The sequence below is a fragment of the Rhinolophus ferrumequinum genome, chromosome 16 (genome assembly GCF_004115265.2).
Source record: "Rhinolophus ferrumequinum isolate MPI-CBG mRhiFer1 chromosome 16, mRhiFer1_v1.p, whole genome shotgun sequence".
NCBI lineage: Eukaryota > Metazoa > Chordata > Mammalia > Chiroptera > Rhinolophidae > Rhinolophus > Rhinolophus ferrumequinum.
In genome coordinates this window covers 23,234,458-23,257,039 of record NC_046299.1, presented here as the reverse complement: position 1 = coordinate 23,257,039, position 22,582 = coordinate 23,234,458, and the positions used below count along the sequence as shown (strand labels likewise).

Sequence of the window (22,582 nt, the reverse complement as noted above, 5' to 3'; positions counted from 1 at the left end):
CCCAGGCTGGGCCTGGGCCACACTCTCCTCATTTGAGGAGCTGACAAACTCAAAAAGCCTCACAACGCTAGGCTGTGGGGTGTATGGGTGGGTGGCCCTGTCTCCAAGCTTCCCTGTGCATTAATCAGCGTCTCTGACCAAAGCCTCCACTCCCATACCCTGAAGCCCACCCAGGCCCAAGTCTGCACGTGGCGGGTGTTCAATGACTCAGTGAATGACCGCTCAGTCAGGGAGGGGAGGTCAGAGCTCCTCATTGGAGGTCAGGGCCTGGTTGGCGCCCATGCTGAGCCGGGGGGCCAGAATGGGCCCAGGACTAAGGCCCAGGACCCTCGAGGAGGCCTTGTGAGGGCAACAACCTTACTCTGGGTTAAAATCCCAGCCTGCTGGTTGTGACATTGGGTAAGTTCTGTAACCTAAGCCTCAGTTTCTTCATTTCTAAAATGGAGATGAAAGCAGTGTCCTCCCTACCTTGTAAGATGGCTACAGAGTCACTGAGACTCTGTAGAGAGCTGCACATAATGAGAAGAGGCCAGGCTAAGGTGGTGGCAGCTGCAGGGGAAGGTGGTGGCTGAGCAGCTATGGGGAACCACCTCTACAGTGGCTGGCTCATGACACCAGGAGCTGGGAGGTAGCCTCCGTCTTGGTTTGAGGAAGGCCTTGCCTGCTCCAAGCACCGCTGAGCACAATGGTAGGGGTGGCAGGGCTGTGACAAGGTGGTGTAAGTTTGGGGGCACAATAATTGCACAGGACAAGCTTGCTGACAGGAATTGGCTGGCCTCCTTTCAGAGCTGCAGGGACTCTTCCTGCAGTGTGGTCAGGATCTGGTCAGAGAGGGGCCCTGGTGAGTGAGGGAGGCGCCATGCCCTGGCCTGATACAGAGGGAGGTGCTGGGAGGGAGAGCCTGGAGGCCCAGCGGGGAGCTTAGCCTGTACCTTATCTTTAAGGGGGCTGGGCTTCAGGAAAGGTGGAAGAGGGTACAGGAGAGAGATGGAGTGTATCCTCTGCCCTTTCTACCTTCCAGCTCTAAAATTCTATGACTCCCCTCCTTCCATGGGCTGTACTATTTCCCACAGAGCCTCCCTACTCCCAGAGGTGCCCCCCTTTCCATTCCCTCTTCCCCAGTGACCCTCTACACCCCCTTCCCAGAGTGACTCCAAAGCCCAGGCTGGAAGGATGAGCTGTACCTAGCGGTAAGTATGCGCAACATTACATATGTATATTGGAGAGTAAATAACCCCAAAAAGCGCCTTGTAAATAGACTCCGAGTTTATCCTTTATTAATGAGGCACCGAGTGCCCTGCTGTTTTAGAGCAGCGAGACTTTCATAATATCAAAACCTAAATTACACTTGCGTCTCTCATCCCAGGGACGAGTATCTTTCGGCTCCGTTTGCAGTGAGTAGGCAGGGATCCCTCCTTGCCCTGCCTGGGACATGTTGGCAGTTTTCTTCTGACTGGTGGGAGGGTGGGAAGATGTACGTGCGTGCCTGTGTCCCGACACATACCTGAGTCCCCAGAGAGCTCAGAGTCTAAGGCCTTGGTCCAGCAGGTGAGGGCCACTTGGGATGCTGGTGTTCATTTCCTACATGGCGTTTACAGGATGAAGGGGTCACCCCAGGCTCTGGGGTTTGGAGGTGTGGGATGGGGCAGTGGATACTTACAAGCTCTGTGACCAAGTCACTCCTTGCCTCTCAGCTTCAGTTTCCCCATGTGTAACATGAGGATAAACATCTTCCTCATGGGATGGTTGTGAAGACTCAGTGGGTCCGAAGTGGGGGTTGATGCCGAGTAAGTGCTTGTCAAATGTGAGCCATGATAGTGACTATGGAGACGACAATTAGCTCCCCTCTTTGGAATGGGACACCAGTGTCTTCTCTTCAGTTCCGGGAACAGATCACAAGTGGGCCACAGAGCTCTAGCTCCATCCTGGTACCAAGGTCCTGCGCCGAGAGGGGGATACCCGGGCCTGTCTCACCCCCAGCACAATCAAGACCTGACCTTCCAGTGCCCCCCAACCCTGCTCAGCCAGGGCAAGGTACATGGACTCTCTTGATTCCCCGTGTCCAAGGCCTGTCTTGGGTCCCTTGGGGATTGTGCCCACCCTACCCCAGGCCTGACCCAAGCTAAGCTAGGTGGGCAGGTGGGCATGTGGGTGCCATGTGGGCAAGATTTACAGCCTGGCCGGCTAGGCTCCTGGTGCTCCGGAGGGCGTCATGTCGAATCTGTCCCATTATATGGACAGTTGAGTTTAATAGTCATTGTGTGCTCACTCTGAGCCCAGCAAACATTGCGGGGCGACACCCCCTCCATACGAGCCGCCCGCTCCCCAGCCACATGGCCCATCCGTACAGTAAATTAAAAATATGAATCACTTCTCCCCACTGCCTCCCCAAACGCTCATCTTGTCAGCCTCTATGTTGCCTTCATTTGTATTACCTTAATTTAATGTTAATTATGGTCTTCATTTACAAGGAACAAGCAAGCCCTGCTCTGCCAGGGGACCTTCCCTCCACCCCTCCCCATCAGCCCAGGAGGGAGAGGCTGGGGGAGAAGGGGAATTTGGGGGGCTACAAAGGAGTAAGGAAGGCAGTTCGGGGGAGGGCAGGAGGTGAGATCCGAGCCATTAGTGGCTGGTGGTGACTCGGGAGGGACTAGGAAGACCCCCCATCTCCTCCACAAACCCTGGCTTCAATCATTTATTCATTCAACAGTTATTTATTGAGCACCTAATATGTGCCAGACAACCAGGGACAAGAGAGATGGGGGGAGGGGGTCTCCTTCCCTACTAATGGCTAAAGGAGTCCCCTCTCCCATCCTGAAGAGAATGCACAGGAGAGCATCATCAGGAAGACATATCATCCATGCCCCAACTGGGCTGGTACATGACCCAGCCCAGAGGGCACAGGACATGGGCGAGAAAACTGCTTTCCCTTCCAAGCTCCCTTCTTAGCTACTAACGCCATCCCTACCCCAAACTGCCTGGCACCCTTTCCAGTCAGGAAGTTCTTTCTGGAGTCTTTCCAAGTCCCTCTTGCTGCAGATCAGTCTAGGTTCAAAGCCTGAGTGGGGCCCGGAGTAGACGAAGGGTGACGTCCAGGCTGCACTGTGTCTGAAGGTTGTGAGGAAGGCATTGTGGGGATCACCACCCATAACTCCACCACCCAGTCCTGCCGACCTGCCCAAAGCCCTTGTGTCTGAGAGGCCTGGGAGGCCTGAGTGACCTTTTGGCTGTCCCTGTGCTGCCACACTCTGCAATGCAATGGGACGTACAGTCACAAGCCTGTAGAGCCTGTAGGGGGCTCAATAAATGTTGGTGGCTGATGTCACACGTGTGCATATAGGGAGCTGGCAAAGGGCCACCTGCACTCAAGCTGCCATTAACCACGAACACCAGCCCCTCCCCCCAGCGCGCGTCTCCTCTACTGGGGAAGAGGATCTCCAGCTGGGAATATCTGCTTGACAGATGAGGCTGTTCTGAGTGTGTGTCTGCATGTGTGTCCGTCTCCAGGGATCCTTGATCCACACACCGGGACATGTGTCCCCCCAGGATTGGCGTGCCCGCTCATGTCCCGTGTGCTTGTATATATGTACATGAGCGTGTGTCCAGCAGGCCCACGTGCACGTGTGCGCGCCTGAGCTCATGCACGCGATACCCCCCACCTCCGCCTGTCAGCAGCGCTGATGACATTGGCGCAGAGGAAAGTGATGACAAATGCCCGTTATCAGCGAACGAGGCCGATGACAAATGGGCGGGCGCCCGAGCAGCCCCATTACGCTGTAATAACAGAAGATGGATGGCCTGGCGCCCCCAACCCCCCACCCCCTGCGCCGGTAACGGGAGCCGATCCGGCTCCGCCCGCCCGGGAGGGAGCCGAGCCGCCTGCCTGGCCGCCAATCACGGCGGGCGGGGCCGAGATGCCCAGGCCCGGGAGCTGAGAGCCCAAGCGGCCGCCCCGCAGCGTAGGAACAAAGCAGCGCGCTCAGCGGGAGCAAGGGGCGCACTGGGCGTCAGGCTTGCCGGCGGCCAGGACATGCAGCTGTGCACACACATGGCCTGCACACGCACCAGCCGCCTGTGTCCTTGCACGGTGCACCTGCAGCTCCCCCACCTCACAGGACCACGGACACATGCTTTTGTGCCATGCATGGGCATACATCTGCCACCAGATCTGGGTACACACCCACCAAAGGAAATCCACGTACACAGAGCCATGCATACCGCTGCACCTGCAATTCATGCACATGCCTGCAGAAACCACTTGTCTGGGCATGTATGCTCTCAAGATGCCTGCACATGCATGGATAATATGTGTACACATAAGCAGAAATGCTTGTGCGTGGACAGAAGCCCTTACACACAGCTCTGTGCACACAACTCAGGGCCTCCAAACACACCCACACCCTCACACAAAAGATACCCACAGCTGCATCAACAAATATTAACTGAGCCCCTACCACTCACATGTCAACTAGGTGCTGTGGAGTTACAGTGATGCATATAACACCATCGCTGTCGTCTAGAATGTTAAGCCTCCTAGAGGGACCAGACAAATGGCTACGAGTGAAGGCAGAAGATGATTTGTGCTTTGACTCAAGCCCATAGCTTGTGATGTGAAATTTCCAACTGGAAAATCAGAAAATTCTTCCTGGAGGAGGTGGCTAAGGAAGAGTAACTTTTCAAAAGGAATTGAATTCTGGGGGAAAAAATAAAGGTATGGAAATGTTAAAGTGTAGGGAGTGTTTGAGGCCAAGCAAGGAGTCTAAGAAGCTAGGAGTCCAAGCAAAGGGAGTTGGGTGAGTGTGGTGGGAATGAGACTTCACAGACAGACTGGGGATGTGAGGCTGGAGCCGGGAAGGGGCTGGAGGTTACGGGACCAATGGGGAGGCAAGTCCCCACGAGAAAGCAGGAGGCCTGAGCTAGTACTGGACGTAGAAAAGGAGAGGACCAGGAGGTCAGTAAAAGTAAAGTAAGCCTGTGGGAGGTGTCAGGCAGGGCGGGCTTCACAGGCATGTGAGCTGTGCAGTCCCACAGGGCCCTGCATTTAGTAGGGCCTTCTGCTGGATTTAATGCTGTCTTGAAACTTTTTATAATTGTATAATACAAAGCCTGTATTTTCGTTTGGCACTGGGCCCCCAAAATTATGTAGCCAGGCTGGAGCCAGGGATCTCAGGTTTCCAAACCTCCAGTAGGACAGGAGGAGGAGCAGGGGTTGGGGGGATGGTGAGTTTGGTTGGGGCCAGCGGTGTGGGGGAGTCTGGATGTGGAGTGAGGGGTTGACGTGTTGGGTGAGGATTCATTGTCTCCATCCCCAGAGTGGGAGCTGGGGCCTCACATAGGCCTCTGGCATGCTTGTTTCTACTCCTCGGTGAGCACACACGCAGCCACAGGCCGTAGAGGTGCCTCTTAAAACATACCTATCTTATGTACTCCCCTTACTGGAGTATAAGCTCCCCAGAGTCCCTATGTCCCCAGGGCATAGCACATGCTTGCCACTTAATACCTGCTTGTTGAAGGAATATGTGATGCGTGAATGAATGCGCACACGAGTCCACACGTGTACACACTGGGCATCCAGTCACTCACCATGAGGGGTACATGCAGGCCCAAATATGTTCCTCTAGCCACTGCCCTATACTGCCTCCAGGGTTGTTCTGTCCCCTGGTATCCACTTTGGGGTAAGAATGCCCTTGCCTCAGTGGCCCCCTCATTGGGTATCTCCTGTGTAGAGCAAGCTGGGCAGAAGTTAAGGACGAGCTGGCAGACGGAGGAGCCCAGCTGATGGGGTGGGTGGGAGAGGCTATGATTTGGAGCCAGAGGATCTGAGTTCAAGTCTTAGCTCCTTCCTCTGCTGACTGCTGCTTTCTGTGCTTCAACTTCTTGGGACTACAAGATGTAAACACACTTACACAGGCACCTTGATGCTGACAGAGATTATTAGAGATATATTTCAAGTCAGGTATTGCGAGAGTGTGAGGACAGAGCCAGGAGAACAGTTTCCAGGCTCTCGGCCTCACGTGGAAAAGTGCTGGCTTGGGTAGTAGATGGCTATCAGCTATGACTAGTTGGCCATCAGCTGTTACCAGTTAGTCAGTTAGCCATTGGCCACTGATATAACTGCCGAAGCTGAGCTAGTAAGCGCAGAATGCAGCTAGCAAGTGAAGTTGGTTGGCAGAGAAGTGGACAGAAAGTTGCGGATCGTGTGGCTCCTGCTTCCTGTGTCTCCAACCCAGCCGCCAGCGAGAATATAGTGGTATGACTCCCCTATCTATGGCTCCGTGGGTGTTCCTTTTTGGCCTCACTGTATCCTGCGTTCTGTGTGGGGAGAGGGAGCCGAGACCCTGCATGACAGAGAGCTACTTCCTTCCCCTCAACAATGGGTTCCCTGGGGTGTTGACAATAGACTGGGGACCCAGGGGATAAGCCAGGTGACCTCAAACAGGAGAGAAGTTGGCAGACCAGGGATGAGGAGGCTTTGGTCCACTCTCAATAGAGCCAGATGATCTAGGAGTTGAGACTCAGCCTCCACCCCACCCTCCACCCCCACCTCCCACAACCCACCTGCCAGTAGTAACACAGGGCAAATATGAGGTGCCCCGATGACTAAAGTAAACACTCTGACTGCAGGTAGCTTGGGGTAGTGGGAGGCAGAGGACACCTTCAAAGATATGGGCTGGGGGAGGGAGCCTGGTGGAGGGGGATGGAGGGGAGTAGAGAGCAACATGGTTCCCCCATTTCTCTCCCAGAGTGTCCTGCCTTCTTCCTGAGAGGTACTCCACCTGCTAACTTTGGCTTCCCAACATGAGACACTCTCCTGTTCCTGCCTATAGAATGGAGGGTGGGTGGGGGGCATTCCCAGGCCCCTCCACCTGTCTCCCTCACCCTCATGTGACTCACTTTGGGTCTTTCCAGTATGTTCTGGTCCCTGCTTCCTCCCTCACTATTTCAGCTGTGTTAACCATCACCTCCCAGACCCTCCGAGAGCCCTCGGGGAAAACCCCAGCAAGGGGACTGAAGTGAAAGGCTCTGGGACTAGAGAGATGCAGCCAGGAGGAAAGGGACAGCAGCTAATGGGCCTCCTCCCTCCTCCCTCACCAGTTCACTTTTTCTGTAGCGTTATTGACCCGTCATTAGTTATCCGTCCAAGGTCGCTGGGCCTGGCCCAGCCATAAATCATGGCAGCTGGAGGGGCCAGAGCAATGGTTCCCAGGATACAGCAGAGACCTGGGCCCCCAGCACACCCCGTAGGACTGCGAATTTCCCCAGTCTTAGGAGAGCTTCCCACCCACCCCATCCGCCTCCCCTTCCTCTTCCTCCACTCTCCCTTGCCATTTGCTTCTTCCCTGCCACCTCTCCCTCCATCACTCACTCTTTTCTCCTCTCCCCATCTTTTTCTACAGCCACCACCCCCCTACCCCGGCTCTGCGTACTAAGTTGGTGAGCGAAGGGGGAGGAGGGCATACTGGGTAGGTACTGGTTCGCTCTCATTGGGTGTTTCACTCCACCTGGTCTCCCAGTTTAGAGCTTCCAGGAACAAGGACAGAATTCACTCGGGGGAAACCGAGGCACAGAGTCCCGACCAGAGGCGAGTCTGGGAAAGGGGGCCCACTTAATTCAGCATCAACGTCACCAGTCCTGGATCCACAAACCCTTCTCCCCTGCCGAGTCATGAGAGGGTCGACCCACCCATGGAGGGGCGCGCTAGGCCACATCCTCATCGGCCGCCTTCTCCAGATAAGCGAGGGGCCGCATTGCTCAGTCAGGACCCTTCCAGCCCACTCCCCATCCCCAGAGCTCGGAGAGAAGCCCTCGGGGCAGTTCCTCCGCGGCACCTGCCGCCCCCTCTACTACACCTCTGTCTCTGGTCCTCGCACTCGGTCAGTGCTCTTCGCCTGTCCTCGCGCGCCCTCTGCTGGCGTCCTCTGGGAAGCGCGCCCGTCCGCCTCAATACCCGCCCCACCCCCAGCGCGACACACCTCCTGGTAGCTGCCACTGCCCACCCCAAGTCTCCGCCCAGAAGCCAGATACCGCCCCCTCTGCCCCCGCCCTGGAGGGTGTACCCTGGCGCGCTTCCTGGTTCCGTCCAGCCTGTGCTCCGGAGCAGCCGCTCCCATTCCAGATCCCAGAGAAGCCCGTCTTTCCTATGGAGTGGAGGGAATGAGGTCCCGAAAGACAGAACTTGAAGCGTGGGGTGGAGAGAGCATTTCTCTTGTCCGTGGAGCCAGGCTCTGGAGGGGCATCTGCAGTCCGAGAATATACTTCACAGGCAGCAGTGGGGTTCCTTCAGGCCATCTCCCTAGGTCCCTCCTCCATCACTTGGTCCTGTGGCTTCCGCAGGAACTTGGGTGGGGGAGGCTCAGGGAGGCCCTTAAGGAGGGGACTTTGGTGCTCAGAAGCTCTGAGATGGGGGCTGCAGTCCTTGGCCCCTGAGGTAGGAAGCTGGGGCTGCCCAGAGCTCCAGGCTGTTCTCTGGCAGGGAGAGAAAGGGCATGACCTCTGGGTCCTCACTCCTGGGGCCAGACCCAGAGGGTCCTGGGTTTTCTCCCCATTATGCAGCTTGGAACAAAGAGGGCAGGCCAGGGGGTGATCCCTTTCCCCTGGGGTGTTTGGCCTGGCAAGTAGGTAGGGTGCCTGACCAGAGGCCCTTGTCAAGCAGGTCCAAAGTGCTCCCATACAGTGCTGAGTTCAAGGTCACGGTGATGAGAAATGATTCCTTAAAGGAAGCCTGGGGCTGGGGGTAGAGGATGTCTCAGGCCAGGCTGGGACCAATTGTGGGAGCAAGTCAGGCATTGGGGGATAGGGTGGGAAAGGAGGCAGATGCAGGTACATGTGTGAGAGAATGAAGGGAAAGAGGCAGGTTTGTGCAGGGACACAGGTGGGGACTATGGGGGCAGGTGAGGCATATATGGGGATATATGTAAGCTATAGAGCCAGGACCCCTGCTTCCACACCCCTAATGCCCTAATACAGATGGGAGGTCAGGGGGTCCCATCACAGGGTAAGGGGGCATTTGCTTTCAAAACCCCAGGTTTCAGGGCCAGGGTCTGTGTCCTTGAACATCAGCATTAGGAAACCACAGACTGAAAAGCTCAGGGCTCCTTGCTTTGGATACATGGGAGAAAAGAGAGGGGTTAGGAGAGAAAACCCAGTTAAATCTTGGCTAGAGCCATTCCCAGAGGGGAGCCAGGGAAACCAGATGGGCTTCCTGGGTCACAGAGATCTAAGTTGAAACCCAGCTCTGCTCTCGTGTGCTGTGTGATTTGGCACAAATGAATGAACTTCTTGGGGCCTCACTTTCCTCATCTGCAAAAGGGGAATAATGCAACTACCCATAGGGCGATTGGGAAGGTTACATGATATAATCCATGTACAGGACTGGGTTAAGGGTGAGTAACCAGGCTCAGGAGTCAATCAATAAACTGCTGAAACCAAAAATCTGGTGCAGCGCTAACCTGGGTCTCCTCACTGGAGACTCTATTAACTTGTAAAATGTCAATCGGCCTTCCCCAGCCTCCAAAGAAGTTGGTGCCTTCCAGTAGGAATCAAAACATATTTTGCCAGTATTCACCCAGGCCCCAAGAATAATTTTGTTTTAAACTCTGGTTTGGGAAGGAGAAGGGAACTCTGGTTTGAAAGGCAACTAAATTATCAGCTGGCTTGTAGTGCCCACGTCTTAGAACACTCTCCTTATCCCATTTCCATAGAAACTCCTCCTGTCCAGGACCCCTTCCTGTAAGAGGTGAACTCACGGCTCCGCATAACCCAGGGGTCCAGCCTCCACCCGGCAGGAGTCACAAATGTAAATGCTTATCAGGGTTTGGTCCCAGGGAAAACAGTAGGGAGTGGTGAGGACTTTGGCAAGTGGGAAGCAGCTCCAGTCAGTTGTGGCCATGTGGGAATGTAGTGGGAGGAGCGTCGCATTATGCTAAAGCCCCAGACCTCTCCCAACTTCATCTTCCTCCATCACAGGAGCCTCCTAAGACACCCTTTCCCTAAGTCCAGAATATTAGTTTTTTATTGCTGCATAACAAATGATCACAAACTGAGTCCCTTAAAACAGATCCATTTACTGTCGCACAGTTCTGTAGGCCAGAAGTCCAGGCAGTGTCAGCTGAATTCTCTCCTTACGGTCCCACAAGGCTGAAATCAAGGTGCTGGCCAGGTTGAACTGGGGAAGGTCAGCTTCCACGCTTATTCTCATTGTTGTCAAAATATAGTTCCTTGTGGTTGTAGGACTAAGGTCCCCATTTCCTTACTGGCTGTCACTGGGGGCTGCTGCTCCTTAAAGACTCTACCTGGTCCTTGCACATGGCCCCCTCCATCTGTAAAGCCAGCAAAGGTGGGTGGAATCCTTCTCATGCTTTGAATCTCCCTGACTGCCCCTTCTGGCCAGAGAAAGCTCAGCTTTTAAAAGGCTCATGTGATTAGAGTAGGCCCACCCAGATAATTCTCCTTTTGCCATGTCAGGTAACAACCACAGCAGTAGCACCTCATCATAGCTGAAGACTCTACCAATACTCAAAAGGAAGGGGATTCTACAAGGGCAAAGGTCTTTCTTAGAAACCTACCCACCACACCTACCCTCCAAGGTGAGGTGAACGCATCCCTCACTCCTAGTCCCAGACTCCCTCACTTTTGTTAGGCTTTGGGCCAGTCACCTCCCATCGCTGGCCCTCAGTTTCCTCATCTGTATAATGGGGTAAAGGGCTGGATGAGATCTAAAATCCCTTCCAGGTCTCAACACTGATTGTGATGCAAGAAGACAGAATTTTGGTCCTTTGGACTAGGAGGCCCCACTGCCCAGAGAAGAACAGGACTACATTACCCTCATAGCAACATTCTCCCGCAGGCCTCCGAAAGGGCCTTACCCAGGAAGAGCAGTGGCTGAGACAGTCGCACAGCACAGCCAAGTTATTCAGTGCAAGGGGCCCAGCCACCTGGCTGGGCTGGGCTGTGGAGAAGCAGAGACCATGGGCATTTGTGAGGCCTCACACACAATGATGGGTCCCCTCTGGAGTCTGCACAGGGCAAGGTGGTCTGCACCTAGTTGGTAGGGGAGTGGGGCAAAGACCAAGTCAGGTGGGCAACCAATCCCCTTCCCCTACCTCTAAACTCAAGCTGGCCTTCAAAAATCAATGTCCAAATTCATCCTCTCTGCCCTGCGTTTTGGCCTGTGGGTCTCCAAAAGAGCCCTTTCAGTCTCTTCCTGCCCCTCCCTCCTGTCTTCCTGGACCCTCTGGGCTGACCCAGCCCAGGGAGGGGCGGGGGGCCTCAGGAGCTCTCATCTGGGAGCCCCAATCACCCCCACTCGCATCCCCAGGGTAACAGCAGCCACTTCTCCCAGCCCCCACCCCCCAGCCCTCTCCAGGCTCCACTTTCTGCTCTGCCTGCAGGCTCCCCTTCAGGGTCCCTACCCCGCAGGCTCCCACCAAGGCCTGGCAGAGGGGCTGGGAGGAGACCCTCCCCCACTCCATCCAAGCGCGGGAGTTGGGTAAGAGGTGGGGAAATGAATATTAATTTATCATGATTAGGCAAATCCGGCAGGGAGAGCCGATTCCGGAGGAGGCTAAAAAGATGAATTTCAGCAATAAAATTAAATAAGGACGGACGGGCGGCCCCTCCTCCCTCCCGCTTTGCTGATCTCTCTCTTTCTTACAATTTATGAGGCCAATTATGAAGATGAGGTTGGAAGTTCCTGGAACTTCACTAAATGCAAACGGCGGTCCCTGCTGTTCCCATCAAATTAATTAACCGCGCGCTATTGATGGCCGCTCAAGGCTGACGCAGGCGGCCCGCCCTGCGGCCGCCTCCACGGACACAGGACCCAGAGTCCAGAGCCCAGCCGGGGCTCTACCACCTTCTGCAGGCCCTGCCCAGCACCACAGGGAACTCCAGAGTCTCTCCTTCCAGCCCCCAGGCCCTGCCTGAGCCCTTGACAATGTAAGGGCATGCACACAGAGCTCTAGTTAGATGGCCACATATACCCAAATACAAAATCATGACCATACCCCACACACACAGGACCCGGAATGTACATTAGGCACACAAGAAAATGAACAGACACAGGCAGTGAAAGCCCAGCTCAGACAGTGGGGCTGAGGGGGTCTCCCTATGGGAGGAACACTACGTCTGGAGCCCAGGGCCTCTCTATCAGGGCCAGGCCCGAGTCCAGCGGAGCCAAGGGCCAGGCAGAGGTTCCACTGCCACTCAAGTAAGGGGCAGTGGATCCTTGCCTGGCGCCTGCACAGTGAGTGGTCCCTCCATATCTGCAGGGAATTGGTTCTAGGACCCCCAGGGATAGCAAAATCTACAGATGCTCAAGTCCCTTATATAAAATGGTGTAGTATTTGCATATAACTTACACACATCCTTCTATATACTTTAAATCATCTCTAGATTACCTTTTAATACCACATGTGTGGTCTCGCCAGTGCCAACTCTGGCTCAGGGATAGAGTGACAACAGCTGGGCTAGGGCAGGAAGCAGGTTTGTAGTGCCCTTCTCCTCCTCCTCAGGACCACGTGGTGATTGGCTGGTGGTTTTGGGGTGTTCCGTTGCTGGATAGGATATCAATTCTCACCAGGGCTTTGAAATTCAGTCTCCCTTTCCAGCAGGATGGGGCACTGGGCTGAAAACCTGGTTCTGGCTCTGAAGTGGCTGGGGAATCCCCTAACCACTCTGCTTAGTGTGAACTCAGAAAACCACCCTTTCCCCCAACTGTGCAGCCTTTCTCAAGACACAGAAATCCATCGGCTCCTTTTCTGGGCTCCTGTGTCAGATTAAGCAGCCAAGAGGATGCCACCCCCAGAATGGGTCTCTCTGGAAGGCACCCTCCCTTTGTATCCCATGATTTCCCGTTGACTTGCCAGGAGGTGGAGCCAGGACTTTGTATGGTCTGAAGGCAGACTCTGGAATTCTGAGTCTCCTGGGGGAAGGGAAGTGGCAAGAATGGGGACCCCTTGTTTCAGACACAGAAGTCTGCACCATCGCGCTCCACGGTTCTGGGGGCTTCTTGTGTGTAGGAAGGGGTTAACTGGCCAAGTTTCCGCGAGATCCACTGGTTCCCTCTTCTCCTAGCCCTGGAAGCTGTCAGTCCTTTGGGCCTGGAGAGGGTGCTGAGAAGACTGGGGCACTGAAGTGGGAACCACCGGATAGAAGCAATGGCCAAAACTGGACCCTGACAGCTCAGGCTTTGCTTCTGCCCACTCTGACCCTGGCTGGGGTGGGTGGCAGGCAGGAGGGCCCAGTCCAGAGTAGAACTGGCAGACCTGGGTGTGGGGCAAAAGCAGCCCAGGGATTTCCCAGCTCCTCTCGTCCACTCCAGGCCCTGGGCAGCCACACTTCCCTGGGAGTAGAAGCTCTGAGGGAGAGGCTCAACCCTCAGAGGCTTCTGGGCTGCAGATGGGGCTGTCTCTGGATGATACTGAGCTGTGAAAGGGACCCCGACTCCATGGGCTTTCGGTTCCTTCCCTGCACGACCCATGGCTTGGACATCAGGGTTCTGAACTTGTTGGGGGCCCACGCTAAGGCTGCTGAGATCCCCCGAATGAAACCAGGCCAACAAAGGCCAGCTCTGGGACTCTGCAACTTATTGTCAGAGATGAAGGACTCAGCAGCGCACCCTTATCCCCCCACAGCCAATGCACTCAGTCCTGAGCCCCCCTCACGTTCCACCTCAAAATCCGTGTCACAGGGCCTCTCGAGGCTCCTTGATGCTCCAACACAGACGCCTTCTCCTCCCTCTGTGCCCATTGTGCTTCAACTTGGAATGCCCACACTTTCTTTCAAATCCCTCTACTCCACTCACCAAATTCTCCCTGTCCTGCAAGGTCCAGCCTCTGGAAACCATCTCCATGCCACTAGCTGCACTTGCTCCTATTTGCTCTATCAAACTAAGCCTTTCAGCTCGACCTCGTCCTCGCCCAGACCAGCCTTCTCCTGACTCCTGGCATTTAGCAGCCTCTAAAGCAGGCTCCTTAGTTACCTCCAGAGCCTGTTCACCCTTCTCCAATGGGCTCTTTCCCTGCCCGCCTGCCCACCCCCCTTCCAGGAAGCCTTCCCTGACTGCCTCAACCGTCAGGAGCACACAGGTCACCATTTAGTTGTTCCTCAAGTGTCTTACCACCTTTGTTCATGTCCCCAGATGGCGTGTTCCAGGGCCTGGCCCACAGGAGCGGCTTATAGGTAGGTAGGAGCTCCTAAATGCCTGACTTCATGAAGTTTCCCTTTTAATGTCTACCCGTCCCCTTGAGTTCAGGAGCTGACTCAGGGCGGACCTGTTGGAGAGCAGTTAACTGGTCTTTCTGGGTTCCCATCTCCAGCCCTGCCTGGGGGGAAGAAGGCAGGGGCTGCAGCAGCTCAGACACTAGGCAGGTCGAATGTCAAATGCACTTTATTGGGCCCCTGGGCCTTCAGATGCTGTCCTCACTGAGCTTGGGGCACCCCCTCCCAACACCTCCAGCTGCACCGGAAGTGGGGTGGGTGGAGGGAGTACATGGCTCCTTCTGCTTCAGGGTCTTGGGTGATGCTGGGCCCCAGCTGCTTGCCTCTCCCCCTATGTTCCCCATCCCGCTTCCAGCAGCCAGACCCTCCTCAAGGTAAGGAAGAGGGGGTGCCTGGGCCTGCAGCACAGGAAGCTGGCTTCAAAGCAGCCCCTGCTCCTGCTTCAAATGGGGCAAGGGGCCATGTGCAACACTGGGGTAGAAGGGAGGAGGGCTGGGAAGACTGTGGCAGCTGGGGTGACCGTTTCTCTCACGCCCGGGGAGCTGGTGGTTGAAGTAGAGAGGTTTAGCCAGCGGAGGTGAGAGCGGAGGACTGGATGGCCAAGTGGGGCAGCTGGTCCAGCCACGGGTCACCAGTCCCGTTCGGCTGGCTCTCGGTAGGGGAGGCCTAAGAGCTTGAAGACATCCTTCTCCGTAGGGGTGGGAAGCACTCGGCCAGACCCCACCTTGAGGCCGTGGGTGTCCCGCACCACAGCGGTGCTGAGGGCATGCTCCGACAAGCTCATGCCTTTGGTCTTGGCCAGAGCCCGCATGGAGCGGTTGAAGTGGGCAGAGCCGGTGAAGTAGAGCAGGGCGCAGGCAAACTCACTGTAGGGCACGACGATGATGTCCAGTCGGCGGTGGCGCCGCCCTGGCCCTGGGAGCTGGCACACACCCAAGTACTTCTGCTGCTGGCCGTTCTCCTCCTGGCTCACCAAGTCGTCTGTCAGGAACCCTGGCCCAACAACGGAGGGCTGCTGGGGGGGGGGGCCAGGTGCCAGGCCCGGGACCACCCCATCCTCCCAGGTCTCTCCTGGTCATCCTGGGTCCTTTAGTCCCAGTTCACCCATTTACTTGTCCTCTCTGGGCCTGTTTCCTTACCTGTAAAATGTGTACAGAAATTCCTCCCATCCCCCACCGTTTCACAGAAAGATCAGATGAGACACTCAACTCACAGGCGGTACTGAGCACCTGTGTGTGGTGTGGGGGCTGTTTCATCACTTCCCTGAAATGGCTCTGGCCACAGGGGGGATTCTCAGGAAGCAACCTTCCCCTGCTTCCTGTCTAGAGATTCCACCTTTGAGGCGCTGCCTCCTGGGGGCCGTCCGGTGCTGCTCTGCCCTGCCTCCTGCCAACCTGCTCACCCAGAGATGGAGCTTATACCTCGCTGCCGAAGGCTGTCAAGGAGACGACTGAAGACGCCCTGGTGAGACCGGCCATCCGGGTGAGTGAGCAGCACGTCCACATCCCCACAGGTTGCCTTCCCCCGTCGGTAGGAACCACATGCCACACACAGCAGCCCAGGACTGAAGGCCTGAGCGGATTCCCGGACCTGGGAAAGAGCAGTGATGGGGAGTGGGGCCGTGGCAGCACCAGGGCCTTCCCTCCGCCACACTCTCAGCTTATGCCCCAAGCCATCCCTGGGTGCCTGATAAAAGCCTGAGGGAATGAGCCCCAGGGAGCAGAGGGACCCTGGAGAGTGGCAGTTCTCTAGCTTCAGAGAACAGAACAGAAGAGAACACTCTCACACCATGGGAGGCAGCCTAAGGAGAGATGTAAGAAAACATACACTCTGATTCTCAGGGAAAGTACGGATCTTTCCCTCTAGAGCTCTTTCAGAGCAGAGAGAAACATCTTTTGGCCAGGTCTATGAAACTCCACTTAGGACAAAGGGCAGGTGGCTGGAAGCCCTCAGCCAGGTCTCGACAGCCCCAGGTATCTATGGATTTGGAGTTAAAGGCCGTGTGTGAGTTGGGGCTTGAGGACTGAACAAGCAGGGTGCTCCAGGCCCAAGCCCAGGCATAAGAGGGTCCCAGAAATATAACTACACCAACAATAAGGAAAAGGAAGGAAAGAAAACAGAGGGAGGCAATTCTGAGCCAATGCCCACATCCTTACTTGGAGGAGCGGGCTCGGTGGGGAGGGAGCTGTGACAGAGGGAACTGTCAGCTAAAGGGTCCTCCTCATTAAGGGGGATAAGCCCGTTAGCCTCCACCCCAGACACAAGGCCTTTCATATGCAGATGGCCTTCCCACCTCCACCCCAGGACACTGAGATTTCTGGGGCCCTGGATACCCTCAGTGAGATACCTCAATTCTCCTGACAAGCTCTCTGCTAATCCCTTCCCTCCCTTCTTGAGCCTCCCAAGAGGATGGGAGGAGGCCTAGGATGAGTAATCCAATCAAAAGCTCCCAAGGCTGGAGCCCTTCAGTGGGGGGAAGCAGGCCAGGTGGGCACGGGACTGGCGGCTCACTGGCGCTTTCTCCTTGCCTGGACATGGTGGCTGATTGACAGTGTCATCGCTAGCACCAAGGCGTGGTGATGCGTGAACAAAAGGACCTATGTATCCACACTGCACCAGCCCCCAGAGTCCCGGGGGTCTGGAGTCGAGCAGAGCGGGAGGCTGCTATTAGCTAAGCTGTCTGTGGAATTTCCGTGCAGTCCTACGCTCTCAAAATCCTAGAGCAAAGTGAGCATACCTTGCTCAGAACAACCAGCCCTTAATCCTAACACCAACTGGTCAAGTGATCCATCTGACCCTAACTGTGCCCTAGTCTCGCTCTAATCTAGATTTTATATGAACTTGATCCCTAACCCAACTCCAAACCAAACCCTTTTCCTAGGACGACCACAAATCTTAACTAAAAGCATGCAACACTAAGAAAACCCTACTCCTAATTCAGGCCGAACCCTAACTCACCTCTTGATCTAGCTTTCCTCCGACCCCAAACCTAATCCTACAGCACTATGCTTCTTCGCCAACTCTAGCGCAAGCCCTAAACCAGCCTTGGGTGGGCTTCAGAGGGTCCATACATCTGGAAAGAGATACAAAATTTTGTATATTTGTACAACTTTTGAAGAGAAAGAGTCCATAGTTTTCACCACGTTCTCAAAGTTTGTGAATCAAAAAATGCTAAGAATCTTTGCCCTGACCTACTCTAACCTAGCCAGTTCAAAGCTCAATATCCTTCAATTCTGACTATAATCCATCTCTAATCTAGCCCTAACACGAACCCAGTCCTAACACCATTCTAGCATCTAAGCCAATGCTGACTCAGCCTGACCAATGAGAACCCCAATCCAGGGAGCTGGTATTAAAGCCCTTCCCGACCAAAGCCACCCACCCCTCCCCTGGTCCCACAGCTTCCTCTGCCTATTGGACTCCCCAGCTGAGGGATCAGAAGTTCTTGGCTTTGAGCCAAGCCCCGAACGTATAGCAGGGCCTGGCTCTCCTTACTTCTCTGAGACACTTGCTTACTGTCTGCTCGATCTCTGTAGCCTCTTCCCTGGGAATGCGTTCCAGAAAGTCATCGTAATGCTTTAGGCCGATGGCCTGCTGGGTAGTCAGGGAGGCCTGGTTGCGGATGTCTTCTAAGCTCCGGTAACCCTGCAAAAACGAAGCCAAGGGTGGTGTGTGTGTGTGTATGTGTGTGTGTGTGTGTGTGTGTGTGTTGGTGGTGGTGGTGGTGGTGGTGGTGGTGGTTGGGAGTAGGGGGTATGAGGATCCAAGACCAACGAAGAGGCAGTGAATGAATGAACACACACACACACACACACACACACACACACACGCCGCTTCCATTGCCCCAGACTCCAAAGAAGACCTGAGGCCAGACCAACCCCGGGAGCAGATGGGTCTGTAATTAATGGGACTCAGGAAAGGCAGAGGGCAGGGAAGACATGCCCCAATCCAGCCCTGGCACAATCCTAAAACACTGGTTCACGATTTCATCAGTCTAGGGGTGATTCTGGGTACGGCCAGGTTTGGGAAGCACTGCTCTGGATACTCAGCCTTGAGACCTGGTCTCTTCAGAAAGGCCCCTGCTGCTCTGGGAGACAGAGAAACATACTCCTACTCTCTGCCTACGTCAAGACTAATGCCAAGTGTAGTAAGCGACAGCGCAGTTCCAGGGGCTAGGAAAGGGGTCTGCAAGAGCCTTGGACCCCTTGAAAAATGGTCTCCCTATAGTCTCGGTTCATTCCCATCAGAGTAAGGGAACTACGGGTCAGGAGCCCCGAGACACAGCGAAACTCAAGTGGGGGCTGACCTGATGGTACCACATCTGGGCAGTCTTGGTTCCAGCTCCCCAAATGTTGGAAAAGAGCTCCAAGACAGGCACACTATCGCTGATATAGTCCAGCTTCCGCAGATGTCCGCTCTCCAGGATCTCTACAATCTTTTCGGCCATCCGCTTCCCAATCCCGGGGATACTGCAGGCCTCCTAGAAGTGGGCGAGGCAGAGGCAGGAAAGAAAAGTGAGAAGAAAAGAGGGGCAGTCAGCAGGTGGGGAAGCTGACTCCTTCAACAGATGTCTGAAGTAAAAGCCAGCTTGGCCACTTGGCAATCGATGGCTGTGTAAAGCTTGGGCACAACTGAAGATGACCAGTTTGGATGGAATGGGCTGGTTAACTTGTGTTTTGGTTGCCAGAGGGATGGAGATCAGCACAGGAAGCAGAGAAAGGGCAACAAGGAAGATACTCGTCACCATCATCATCGCACAGTGAGCGCGAACATTTACTGAGGACTTACTGTGTAATGGGTCCTGCACTACCGGGATAATCCCGGTTAGTCCTCACAGAAAACAGAATTTCTTATTCTTGGTCCCCTTTTACTGTTGAGGAAACTGACACTTAAGGTTTTAAGTGACTTGCCTAAAGTCACACAATTAGTTAATGATGGAAATCAGAACTCAAACCTTGTATTGTTCGCCTCCAGAATGGAAACGTTTTTAAAACAACTTTTTATTACCGAAAAAAATCCAAAGTAGAGAGAACAGTGTAACAAATCCGCAAGTACCCACTGCCCAGCTCCAATAATTATCAGGATTTTGCCAATCTGCTTTCATCAATTTCCACCCCACCTTTTTTTTCCTTTGTGCAAGTCCCAGACATTGTAAAATCTTAAGCACTCCAGCTGAACCCCACTTGTGACTGGTGCCTCCGCCAACCTTGAGCCAGTCAAGAGCAGACCACACCCCCATGCCTTAGCATACCCTACCCTGGCCCCCAGGTACCTGGTAGGAGGTGACAGGCTTGTGGAAGCTCTTGAGGGCATTGATGGCCTTGGCATAGCCCAGGGCCCTCCACTTGTCGCCCTGAACACCGTAGGCTTTGGCCAGCACTTCCAGCTTCTCTGTGATGTGGGGGTTGTGGTTGGTAGCCTTCTGGCTTGAAGGCTGTGCACAGACCCACTTTTCCAGGCCCTCGGGGGCTGGGCTAGGCTCACCATCTCCCTTAAGAGGGGTGGGGTAGCGGCCACTGATCAGGGCTTCCAGATCAGCTGCGCTAACCTGGGTCTCTTCCCCGTCACTGGTTTCATCCTCAGAGCCGGGCTTGAGGTAGGGAAGAAGAGACAATAAATTCATGCCCGCCCCCATGAATGCTCCTCAGAGTTGGGGGTTGAGAGTCCTACTCAGACCTAAAAATGAGGCTGGGTCATCTGCATCAAACTTAGATCTTCTGAAGTGTGGGGCTGTGTTCCATTTGATTCCCCCGGTCCCAGCCCTAGTATGCCAGTGGCACGGGGTAGATACGGTCTAGGCAAATGCAGGAGTGATGAGTGCTGGGAAGAGCTAAATGGCTTCACAATAAAGAGAGTCCTCCTCTCTCAGGGGCCCTGGACTTTCTGAACAACCACCAGGCCTTCCCTGTTTCAGTGATCTACTTCCCAAGGAAAGGGAGCTGTGGGGGCTGAGACTCCTGACCTGGGCGTGGGTGCTTGAGGCTTCCTCTGCCTTCTGGGGAGGAGATACTGGTCTGGTGGGAGGAGAGGGAGGAGAGAGGGCTGTCCTGGGCAGACCCTCACAGGCTCCGGGAGAAGGAGAAGAGTCTTGGTCTGCCTTACTGAGCTGTGGTTGGTCCAGGTACCTGCAGGGATGGTGATGGGAGGTTAAGAGACCAAAGGTCTCGTCCCTTCCTGCTCCCAATCCTTCTCTACTCTGAAATCTTCATTTTCTACGTGTTCAATTCAGACAATGAGAGTCATTTTTAACAACCCAAGAAGAGAGCTCATGATACTGCCAGAAAACATTTGAGGAAAGACTGGGACCAACCCACCTGTCGGGGATGAAGATGCTGAATCCTGCCGTGTCCACCAGCCTTCTCTCCTGCAGGCATAAGCTCAGCCAGGCTGACTTTACCAGCTGAACCCCTGACGGCAGCCGGGGCAGCCTAAGGAGGCGGAGGGCTCGCTCACACTCCATGTCTTCATCCACCACAATATGAGTGAGCCCTGGGGCCTGGGCAGGGCATATCTGGCCACCATGCTGGACAATCTGCTTCTCAAAGAGTTCTGCCCGCGCTCGCCCAATGCCAGTGGGCACAACATGGGTCCGCAGGGAGCTCAACCACTCTGTGGGGTGGACATTGAGATGCCTATTGTCATAACTTTCATGCATGATCCAAATAAACCCTTTATAGTATCCTACCCTCAAACAATCATTTTCCTTCTATCCAGACAGCCTGCCCTCTGGGGATTCCACCTTAAGCATACAGTTCATTTCCTCAGGGGAATCTCTTGATGGAAGGGGTAAGGATTTTGATACGTCCTGTTTCCTCGTGTAAACGACAACATTGTCTGACACACTGTACGCATCCTATAAGTCACTTTGTTTGATCATTTATTCTTTCAACAAATATTAATAGACACCTACTGGGTACCAGGCACAAGACACACATCTTGCCATTACTGACCTCACATTCTAATAGATTGCCCCTCCCACCCGATATAAGCTTCTGCTATCTATTTGTCAATTTGGCTGCAAAATATCTTATACCTCTGGGGACCTGAAAGGGATTTCTGGTCCCCCCACATTCCCAACCGAAGGCAACCTCCTGGAAAGCAAAGGATTCTGTTGGACATTTCCTTAGGGACCAGGGAGTATTTTCTGATTGATGGAGGTCTCAGGGTGGGGTAAAAGAAAACACAACAAGTGGCCTGTCAAAGACCGGACCAAACCTAGTGCAGGCAGGGTGGGCAGAGTCAGCTCTAGTATCTGACTGTGAACAATGTAGGAAGTCTGAAGGTTCAAGTACAGGAAGGTTCTGAGGCTGGGTCCACTCACCTCCTGTTCCTTCTCCTTCTTCCCTCTTGGGAATCTTTGCAAGTGCTTTTGATGATGGATTGGCATGAATATTCTTTCGCTTGGGAAATGCCTTCACGATGCCCCCAGAGTCCATTGAGTTACGGCCTGTTTGAAGGTTGATCAGGGCGGCTGTCATGTGGAAACCCAGATTTGAGGTTCCCTAACCCCTTTGCCTACGGAAGTGGGGTCTCTACTGACCAGGCCTTGGGGGCAGTAGGGTCTCCCAAAACGCAATCGAACGTCAGTGGTTTAGCCTAGCTCTCCACTCACCAGCCTTTCCAAGTCAGAGTATTGGGGGAAATGAGAGAAGAATGGGACTATTGGGAGTACTTTTGAGGGGTATGAAACGGTATCATTCCTCAGAGGGATGGCTCTAAAGATTCAGTGCAGCGTCTGCCGGGCTGCATCCCAAAAGGCTTTACTAAAAGGGAATGTCAGGCTAGGAAATGGCGCTACACCTTTAGGAAGGACGGGCTTCCAGGAGTGGAGACTGGGGTAAATATGAACATATACTCCACAGAAACTTTCTCAGACCCACAGAGGAAAACATAGGGTGGGGTGGGGTGGGGAGAGTTAGGGAGTAACGCCCTGCACCTGCCCCGGTCGCAGGCCTCTCGGCATGAGGGTGCGCAGCCTTCCAGCTGCAGGGAGATGGGGTGCGGCCGCGGCAGGTGCGGAGCGCCTTCCGGGATTGGGGGAGTATCGGTCTCACAGCTGCGGGTGGAGAAGACGCCGGCAGGTGTGGGGCACCCTCCTGCATACGCGGTTGGCACGTGCTCGGGACTGCCAGCTGGGGCCCAGAGGAGGACTCCCAGCTGGGGGCTGGAGCGTCAGGACCCTGCCCACAGAACCCCACTTCCCCACTCCCGGGAGTCGGCCTGGGATAGGGTTAACTTCAGGCTCAACAAGTCAATAAAGGGACGGGCAAAAGTAAACTACTATCTACTTACCAGGGCAGCCAATGAGAGCGGACCAAGGGCGTGAGAGGGGAAAAGCGGGGGGGGGGGGGGGGGGGAGGGA

General features: G+C 54.7%; 1 protein-coding gene across 7 annotated transcripts; it reads right to left on the bottom strand.

The window, feature by feature from the left end:
* Window positions 1-14,371: 14,371 nt before the first annotated feature.
* POLL (DNA polymerase lambda) lies at window positions 14,372-22,567 on the bottom strand. Of its 7 annotated transcripts, none has more exons than XM_033130076.1 (9): window positions 22,513-22,561; window positions 21,542-21,667; window positions 20,535-20,829; window positions 20,183-20,345; window positions 19,493-19,810; window positions 18,527-18,700; window positions 17,716-17,865; window positions 15,642-15,810; window positions 14,372-15,213 (listed from the first exon to the last, which is right to left on the bottom strand). In XM_033130076.1, exons 2-9 carry the CDS (start codon window positions 21,654-21,656, stop codon window positions 14,849-14,851), a joined length of 1,749 nt encoding a protein of 582 aa, XP_032985967.1. In that variant the 5' UTR covers window positions 21,657-21,667; window positions 22,513-22,561; the 3' UTR covers window positions 14,372-14,848. The 7 variants fall into 7 exon arrangements, with proteins under 7 accessions (XP_032985967.1, XP_032985970.1, XP_032985968.1 ...); XM_033130079.1 differs by having other exon boundaries at window positions 17,737-17,865; window positions 21,542-21,691; window positions 22,513-22,536; XM_033130077.1 differs by having other exon boundaries at window positions 21,542-21,691; window positions 22,513-22,535.
* Between the last annotated feature and the right edge of the window lie 15 nt (window positions 22,568-22,582).